We start from the raw sequence: 10,009 nt of genomic DNA, 5'->3' as shown, positions 1-10,009 counted from the left end.
GGAGCCTCTTTCTCATTTCAAAAAAGATGTGAGCTTGCAGATTTAAAAACTTCATCTCAGTTGATAGTCTATGCTCAAATCTTTTCTGCATTGCACTCCAAAACACATGTCAGCAAAAAATGTTTGGAAATTTCTACTTGGAAAAAAAAAGATGTCTTTGGTACACATTTTAGTCCTTATTTTCCACTGAACTATTAGTGAGCTCAAAGGGAACAAAAATGCCGAAGTATAGAAAATAAGTAATAGAAATAATAATACTAAAAAGAAAAAAAATGCCTGAATTATAATTTAGTAGATAAGTACGAATCGAAGTCCCCTGCCTCCCCAAGTATAAATCTACAAAAACACCCCGACACATTTTTTGGAGTCGCAGGGAGCTCTTCATTGCAGAAAAGATGTAAAGCTTGTTTATGTGCAGACTATCGACTGAGGTGGAGTTTTTAAATCCTCAAGTTCACCTCTTTTTTTAATGGAAAAAGGGGTTCATTATAACCCCGTAACATGCACTTACGAGTTTTTAGTAATATTGTTATGTTTCTTTATATTTATTTATTTTCATTTTTACTTCAAGGAAAACTTTCAAACTTTTTTAAAAATGATATTTACATATTTTAAAGTTGTGCTCTTTAGTAAAACTGATTTATTCATTTATATTTCTGCTGTATTTTCCTTATAGTGTATTATTAATACTAATGTTTGAACAGTGCAATGAGAAAATTTTGAATTATCATGAAATAAATTCTTGCATTATAGATTTTTGTTGATATCATTTTTTCAACGTTTGATATCCTTCATTGCAGAGTCACTGTTTTAACTCCAGCTTATGAACAATCTGAAATATGATTGTTTTCATTTTAATGTATGCACCTATTTTCTTCATGTGATAATTTACTTAGAAAATTTAAAATTATTTAAGTGTGTGAAGAAGCAAAAAAAAGAAAAGGTCAAAAATTTAGATTAATTTTCATTCCTTTTCAATTTTGTTAAATCCTTCCTCCCACTGAAAACAACAATACAAGCTTTAATTTATCGATTACATCTCTTTTGGGCTATAAAAATGATCTTTACAACTATATTTTGTGTCATATTTTTTACATCAATTTTGTAATGACTTATAAAAATCTCGAACTAACTTGAACAGCTAGCAAATTTATTGATTTAAATGAAATTCCTCCTCTTTTCACTGAAAAAAGAATAAAAGCTTTCTTCCTTAATCGACCACTTTTGTATTCGAAAAATAGTTGTAACAAAATTTTAGTCACTACTTTTTTATGTTAATTTTGTAATCACTTATAAATAAATGGAATTTTCACTTGTTGACGTATCACCAGATGGCAGCATTTTCAAAGAGGAAAAAGACGAAAATTGTATTGAATTGGAAAATTGAAATTTGTATTGTGACAGCTGAACTTTCTCTCCTAGATGTGTGCTCTATCATCCCTAGGAATCAAATGATTCTATACCTGGGACTTAGAGGCAATTTTCATCATTGCTGACTCTTCTAGATTAATAAGAAGAATGGACCTTTTATCAATTTATTACAAAGGATTCTATATCTGGGCCTCACATAGTGCAGCTCTGGTTAGTTAAATTCTTTTTTCCGTAAAAGGTATTTGGAGTTGAGTTGGATTACTTTCACAGTATTTTTGCTAAACTATATTAACTCAAATCTGCTCCAGTAACACTTTTTTTATCGAATTCCCCCAAAAAAGATAAACATTGTCAAGGTCATAGTTAACTAATCAGAATAGCACTATACGAGGTGTGATCAAAAAGTATGGTGAATGAATTTTTATAGCAGCAACTGTTGAGGCTACATCCATATGCTGTGATTTGTTCAGTAGCATGATCAGCTGAGACAAGCAGGGACAAGTTGTAAGACATTTGAACTTGTCAGTCAGCTGCCAGAGTGAGGTTGAGTTTATCACGTCTGGCTTGCAACACAGATTTCTAACAGCGCATTAGGTTTTGTTTTACGTTGCAAAAGAGCTCGCAAAATGCTAACATTGGTGTACGGCGGTAATGTGGTAACTCTGAAGAGTGTGTACAAGTGGTATGACTGATTTAAAAACTGAAATGAGACCGTTGAAGACTAGCAATGTGCAGGACGTCCAGTAACCTCAAAAACAGAAAAAAATGTGCAAAAAGTAGAAAAAATGATTTGTTCAAACAGACGAATGACTATTTGAGAGCTATTGGAAACCTTAACATCTCATACCATTCCATTCAAAGCATTTTAACTGATGAGTTGCAAATGAGCCAAGTGAGGTCAAAATTTGTTCCCAGAATTTTGAGTGATGAACCGAAGGGAGATTGTGTTTCACGAGTTTTTTGCCAGAATGAATGTTCATCTCTTTCCATATTTGCCATACTCACAGGATTTTACACCATGCGACTTCAGGCTCTTCTTAAAAAAGTAAAACTGTGCTCAAAGGCAAACATTTTGACACCATTGTTGACATTGAGAAGGCCACACCTGGCAGCTGAAAGCCCTTCCGAAAAACGCCAGCCGGAAATACTTCCACTCATGGAGTCAACGTTTGGATAAGTGCATTGCTTGCCAGGCATACTACTTTGAAGAGGTTTAAATCAAATTTTATGTAACCTTATTATGTTTTTCAATAAAAAATTATTCATCATATTTTTTGATTGCACCTCGTATCTCACTACTACGATACGTATTTCGGATTTTTGAGAATTTAATTTTCTGCATCATCACTCTCTGATGATGACAAAGTATAAATTTGGATTTTGTAAGTTATACTTTTTTTTTGGTGTTGAAAGAAAGGTTGAAAACGCTTTCAAAATCCTTGCCATTTCTGAGACAGAAACAGATAATATTTCTGTAACCTAGTTCTTTTTCTCCTTCCATAGCAATTTGGTGCATTGTCTTGTTTCCAGCAATTGCAGAATGCAATTTACACTCTGGAGAAGGGTATCTATTTTTTTTTTTTTTTACCTGATCTTTGCTGATAAAAAATAAATTGATACTTGTATGGTAATGAGGTTAAAAAAAAGACCCATCATCAGGAATATCTGAACCTATGAAATAAAATTATCAAACTCCTGTTTCAAGCTGCGCTAATACTGTCAACAGCTCCTATTCTAACAAGTGTTGAGTGTCTTTAAAAAGCCATTGTCAAATCACGATGAAACAAATAAAACTTACCTCGATACTAAGAGGTTGAGCCACTTGAAAAAATATGGAGAACATTTATTCACCGACATTTTCTTAAGCATTTCAACGGCCCAATTGGTGGCAGCAAATGTGCCCATGCTGCTGGTAGACTGCTGTCATATACAGGTGAAATGGAACAAAATTAGTTTCTTCCTTTTGCTTGCAGAATTCTTGTTTCTCAGCAGCTGATAATTTTGCCAAAAATTTATAAACAGATGCAAAGAAAAACCTCCTATACTATCTTACTAAATGGGCTGGTCACGTCATAACATTAAATAAAAAACAATCAACAAACAACCTACCTACAGGAGTTAGAACAAGGGGTCGACCTAACCTCAGATGTGTAGATTGCCTTGATAAGGATTTTGCTACCATAAAAGTGAAAAATTGCAAGCCATGGCCAAAAAAGTGAGGTCTGGAAGAAAATTGTTGAGAAGGCCAGGAGGGAGGCCACTGAGGAAGGAAGGATATCTTACTAATTAACTCTTATTTGTTCTAAAAAGTAAAAGTGCTTTTACAAAAACCTATCTTTTACCAAAACGACGTGCCTTTAAGGCACGTTGTTTTGGATAATACATACTGTATAGTGTATATAATGCTAAAATGATCTTTATATCATTCTTCATTATTGTAATTAATATTTTTATTAGGTATATATATACATGTGACATTTTAGTATAATTTATCTACACATTTCAGAAATAAAGATGTTTTTACTTTAAATCATGTCAGGTCTGTTACCTTTACCAGGTAACAAAGATGACAAGTAACAGACCTGTTAATTTTACACTATTGTTTCTTTTTTAAATCATGAGTAAACTTTTTAGGTTTAAGGCATCATGTCTCAAATATAGTTCTCAGAGTTACTTTGAATGTTGCCAAGCAGTTAAAAAGGATTGACCAATTAACTTTTAAACAGTTGGTAACAGACCCTCGGACATCATAAAAAAATACTCACCTTGTGGAAAAAGCTTAAGTCCTTAAAGGTATCTTTTAAGCCAAGATGATTGATCAAATTTGTTCCTTCCTCATACTGAACCATGAAAGCAATATTTAAATCTGGCAAAGCTATCTACTGGGTAATTTTTTAAATGATTAACCTTGGTAAGAGATCTGATAGTAACAGACTCTACATTTCTAGGACAACATTACATATTTAATAAACAATCAAAAAAAAAAAAAAAAAACCTCAAGAGTTCTAAGATGTTTCATAGATTTGCCCCAAAATATTTTTGAAACATACAGTTTAATGTGACATTATATTTTAGAAATAGATGAAATTTTAAGAAGAAATTTCACTTTGCCATTTGGGACAGCCTGTTTTCTAAGATTGCCCCTAAAAAAATTCATATAAACTGCAGCTTAAGAAATATTCTTATAAAATTATACATTGTAACTAGGGGTGCCCCTCCCCTAAGGTCAAGAGGGCACCCCATCCTAAAAATTAGCAAAATACTCCTCAAAGCACAGCCCCCTCTAAAAATTTCAACGGCGCATTCTGCGCCATGACCCCCTGTCATAATTCTTAACTCAACCCTATAAGATATTCAATTTCAAAATAAAATTTATTTTTTTGCCAGACATCTAAAATGCCTCGAATTTCGAATTCACCCAGTTGCCAATTTCTTGCTTAAAAGGCAAACCGTAAAAATTAAATGGTTTCACTTTATTTATTTTTTTAAGCCAAGAGCAAAAACTAAGGTTATCAGTTCTTAGTTACAAACATATCAAATGAGATATTCTGTTAGGATCTCAGAATCAGATTTAAAAAAAATCCTTTCGATTTTTTAATAAAGATTTCAATTTAACTTAGTTGGGATATTAGTAATTATTCTGCCTCTCTGAATCGGCAGCGGCAGAGCAAAAGTAGCGGAAATTTCTAGAAATTGAAGCTTTAAAAACGCAATTATAGGACACATTTACTATCATCCTAACAACAAGACTATGATCCTAAAAACTTAAGCAATATTTTATGTTCAGGAGCCATTTCACTTAAACTTTTTGTTAGTGTAGTTTAAAAAAACCTAATCGCTTATGATATAAAAGAAAGGCGGTATGGGGACCCTTGCCCGAACATTTTCTGAAATTCAAGCTTTAAAAACGCGATTGTAAGGCCATATTTTGTAATATTAGGATCAGTAATTTTTGAAATTAAAGCTACAAAGACGCAATTTCAAGCGATTTTCGACGTTGTTGAGTATTTGAGGGTTTTCAGCTGGAAATATCTCGAAACCAAAATTCAGATGTTGCATAATGCTTACCGCATGTGTGCGGGGGGGGGGGGGGGGGGGGGGGGAGTTCGGAGGAGCAACATTTTGAATATTTTCTTATTTTTTGACAAACTAGGAAAATAGAGAAAAAAGAAAAGAAATAGAGCAGGGGTGGGGGAAGTAGAATTAGCTGATCAATAAGCTATAACAAATTGAATATTTTTAATTCAAAGATTTCTTTTTATATAAAAGAAATTTCACTCATTAATTTCTTTCAAATAAATAAAACGCGATGTAGAAACTTGAAGGAAGACAGATAATTTAGACAGTTTCAAATGTTTGTCCACGTCGAAAAAAATAGACGATCAGGCACTGTTCAAATTTGTAGAATCATTTTGTAAAAGGCCCCGTCAGAATTCTCCAATTGGGCCCCGCATTTACTAAGGCTGACTCTGTGTAGTCTCCCCTTCAAGCACTAGTTTGATCACTTTTGTGTCTGTTGCATTTAAAAAGAGCTTCAATTGAAAACATGGAAAGTTCTTAAAATTTCTGAGAATTTTGAGAGGCCATCGGCCACTGCCTCCCTGTATCATTAGAAAAACAAAATTACAATAAAAAATAAAAAGTTCAGACATTTTGTTTACAATTATTTAAACATTTAAAATGTACACTGCGTCTTCTACTCTGCTTTACTAGAAATCTGTGCCAGCTTGTGACTTTCAACATTATGTTGCTCACCATCAGTTTAGGTAACCATTGAGTTCACATAAAGGGGCTTATTAAGTAAGAAAACTTTATTCAAATAGGAATAGATAGCTTTTAAATAGAAAAAACTTAAGATAGTGTCATTGGATATGGGATAATTTATTTTAGCAGATCTCATGTAAAAAATCAATAAATGTACAATAGAAAACATATTCCTACTACGACAAAAGTAAAAGATTTAGCCGAAATTACAAACTCAACGGCAAAAATATGGTACACCCGTATTTGTTTTCTGTTTTTTTCGAATTTGATCAAAGAATTCTTTAATGTCACTCTCGCATACAGTTCTTTTATTATCGGCAAAATCTTTCAAGTATTCTTTCAACTGGCCCTTCATGTCGGTGTAAGCACTAATAGCTTCCATTTGAGCAACTCTATCCAACTTATTCAATGCATTCAAGCCTTTGTCATACTGACTTTCATTAGAACAGAGTTTGCCTCTATCTTCATAGGCTTTAACGGTATCATCAAGATTGGTCAAGTACTGGCAATCTTTATCACTGTACATACTCATGCATGACATACAAGAACACAACTCTTTACGCCAATTTTCAGGAAAAAAGGCAGGTCCTTTATTGAAAATTTGTTCTTTGTTTTTCAGCTCTCTTAAGATACAAGATGATGAAATTTCATTTTTAATAGAAGATATTTCTTGGGGCTCTGCTTTGATTCCATTAGTTACAATATTTTCCACACTTGAACCAGTCCCATTTGATGCAACATGATCATTGGTCTTCGTTTCTTCATTTTCCTTTTTGACAGCTACACTTTCAACTTTGAGTGTGCTGGGACTATTTTCGCAGGCCTTCAAGTCAGGCTTCAGTTCATCCTCAACTTGCACGCAATTGAATTTGTTTAAATATGCATAGAGAAAACAATGGGATTCCATACACTTCGAGCAAACCATTTCGAAATATTCTTCGGGAACTTCCCCACCAAGATGACGGCCATGGTACCAATCTTCACATATGATGCATTGTATCATCTCATCTGGGATATCATCGTCTAAATCTGGATACGGTCTGCTACAGGTACAGTACACTCCTTTAAAATTTTGATTGTATTTGTTTTTCGAATTTATGTTCTCCTTGTTCGGTCTCAAAGAACAAAGTTTTCCAGGAAACTTGTTGTTCCCACAATCGCATCGAAAATTCCTCTTAGTATACAATTCCACAACTTCATGACCATCATGACAAGCATAACAGCAAGCTAAACATATTCCGCCGGATTCCTTGTTTTCTGCACAAGAGAGACATGCATAAAGAGCTTGTCGGGATACGTAACCTTTATCATAAGAACAATAAGTATCATCACTACCCCCTAGAACAGCGTTGGCGTTTTCTTCTAAATCTTCTTCCTCTTGCAAAAACGTCGCACATTGTAACAATTTCTTTGTTGTCATCGGTACTACTAGAGCCTTCTGCCATCTTCAATGCAGTTTTCAATTGGAATTTAAATGATTGGGAAATCTTATTAATTTTTAGGAACAGTAAGTACTCGGCCGCCAATTGATGGATTCGCGCATGCGGTTAAGAACAAAAATGGAGAAGTGAAACTGTTGATAGTAATTTGGTAAAATGATGCAGTATCAAAACTATTGATGCTAAATTTTCGTTTGAAAAATGAATCTGTGTTGCCTAACTCAAACTATAAATACAATATTGCATTTTTCTTGATTTACGCATTTTTAGATAATTACAATGGAAAATTTTCTAGTTGTGGCAATACTACAACTTGTCAACACACGATTTGTTCCTCCCTTCCAAAATATTTTCGGTTTTGAATTTGCGAATGTCTTAAGGGTTTTCAAAATTAAACAATTGTTTAGAGATTTTATGATTACTAATTTCTCAATAACGAATTATTTTGACCATTAAAAAAATATATATTGTTGATAGTTGCCTAATTTTTTTCTTATTATGTCTAGACAAATATTAAAAGTTGCCGATCCTAGAAAAGTTGTAAGTAAACAACAAAAACATTTTTTCTTCATAGCATCGTCTGTTCAAATGTTAACATATACAAAAATTATCAATAAATTCCTTTGGGACATATAATGATTTTTTTTTAGTTGAAAGTTGAAATGCTTTTTGGCTACATTTTCTTATTAAGTTAAGATGCAATTAATTTATTATATTGTTTCTTCTTTCACTCGTTTCTGAACAAAGATTGCTATTCTTTTTTCTTTTTTCGGGGAGGGGGGCTGTTCAGTTTACTATTTTTTTATTTAGAAATTGTCAGTTTTTGAGCATTTATTTATTGTTTATTTAATATTTTTTGGTATCAATTAAAACTTATGTCTTGAATTTTTTAGAGCTCTGAACTTTTTGCACTTACCTATGGATCACTTGTGTCACAAATACTAAAAGATTATGAAAATGATGAAGATGTCAACAAACAGTTGGACAGAATGTAAGTTTTTTTCCTTTTTCTATTTTTTGTTTTCGTTAAGATATAATATTAACAGGCATTTTTCAACAAGAAAGATAATGCATGGGGGGGGGGGGGGAGAAGTTGTTTTTTTACAGGAGTGCAGTATAATTCCACCATTTAACTTCTCAAGGCTCAAGATTTTTTTTTTTAAATCTTATTAAAGGTTGTCTTTAGGTCATCCTTTCACATTTTTTTCGGAAGAGAGAGGATGTTAGGTGCAATAATTATGAACTCAATGCAAATTCTCGAAAAACAATAAAAACCACGCAGACTCACATGTAAGTTATATAAGTATACCCTGTTAATGACAAACCTGATTATATTTGATTCACGTCTATTCGCGCCCAACGTAGCCCCATTAAAAAGAAAGAAGGGAAAAAATAATATTCTATTTAAGGCAGTCAAAACAAAATAAAGCTGATTAAAAAGCATGAGCTTTGTACATGAAATAGATAAAAGTCGGAAACAACTTTAAAAGCACAAATAAAAGATTGAAAAGTTTAAAATGCAAATATGTTTTAGAGGCAATAGCCTCATTCCTCAGTGCAAAGCAAGCAAATGGGATGGAACATGGTCATGGGAGAGTTTAAATACGAAGGGGGGGGGGGGGGAACAATAAGATCTCAGCGACATGCCTCTGAAACATGTTTGCATTTTAAACTTTTCAATCTTTTATTTATGCTTTTAAACATTGTTTCCGACTTTTATCTAAAATAAATCTGAGTTAAAGCTGATATTGTTGCTATTTTTTAAAAAAATTTATTGCAAATCCTTATTGATGTGGAGATGAAGCTGGCTTTGGTTTATATAAAATAATAATGTGGTAATTAATGACAGGAGGGAAAGGTGCTCTTTTTCCTTTGAATAATGGCACTCATGAATCATATTTTTTTATCAATATTAAGACTCCGAAATTTGTGTGGACGGCTCTCCTCTGATATGCCCCCCTCTTGGCGAGATTTTAATTTTTCGCTCGATACGAAAATCGCCAATAAGGCGATAACTTGGCAACCCTGGTTTTGCAACTTGAATGCTGGAAAGTAGTTTCTCTAAGTCTGTTTTTGCACGTGTATGTGTTTTAGGAGGTAGGTGCTCATATGTTTCGCTTTTAGGGAGATTTTAAGTTGAATACTCTAAAATAAAGTTTCAATTCAAACTTTATTTTAGAGTATTCTTTTTCTTGTTGTTTTTTAATGTTAATTTAGTTGAATTTTCTATTTTAATTATGAGTTCGGTTTGTGATGTTGTCCAAATGTATCAATTGAAATTTTTGAATGAATCTTCTTTTTCTTTTTCGTCAGGTCGTCCAACGTTTGGACGTACCGGAGTCCTAAATAGATTTTTTATATTTAAACTAATTGAAAACAAAGAGGTTAGGTAAGTGAACATATTTTGAATTATTGTGTTTTTAGTGTGTTTCTGG

The 10,009-nt window shown here is 32.9% G+C and overlaps 1 protein-coding gene across 1 annotated transcript; it reads right to left on the bottom strand.

Moving 5' to 3' along the window:
- Positions 1-6,152: 6,152 nt before the first annotated feature.
- Positions 6,153-7,710, bottom strand: LOC129222308 (putative E3 ubiquitin-protein ligase UBR7). The gene is given in 2 exon segments (XM_054856797.1): positions 6,153-7,522; positions 7,524-7,710. Coding segments are annotated over 2 exon segments (1,230 nt in total). The 5' UTR covers positions 7,581-7,710; the 3' UTR covers positions 6,153-6,349.
- Between the last annotated feature and the right edge of the window lie 2,299 nt (positions 7,711-10,009).

The sequence above is a fragment of the Uloborus diversus genome, chromosome 5, assembly GCF_026930045.1.
Source record: "Uloborus diversus isolate 005 chromosome 5, Udiv.v.3.1, whole genome shotgun sequence".
Lineage (NCBI taxonomy): Eukaryota > Metazoa > Arthropoda > Arachnida > Araneae > Uloboridae > Uloborus > Uloborus diversus.
Note: the sequence above shows the minus strand (reverse complement) of the source record. Positions and strands in the feature narration are given on the sequence as shown.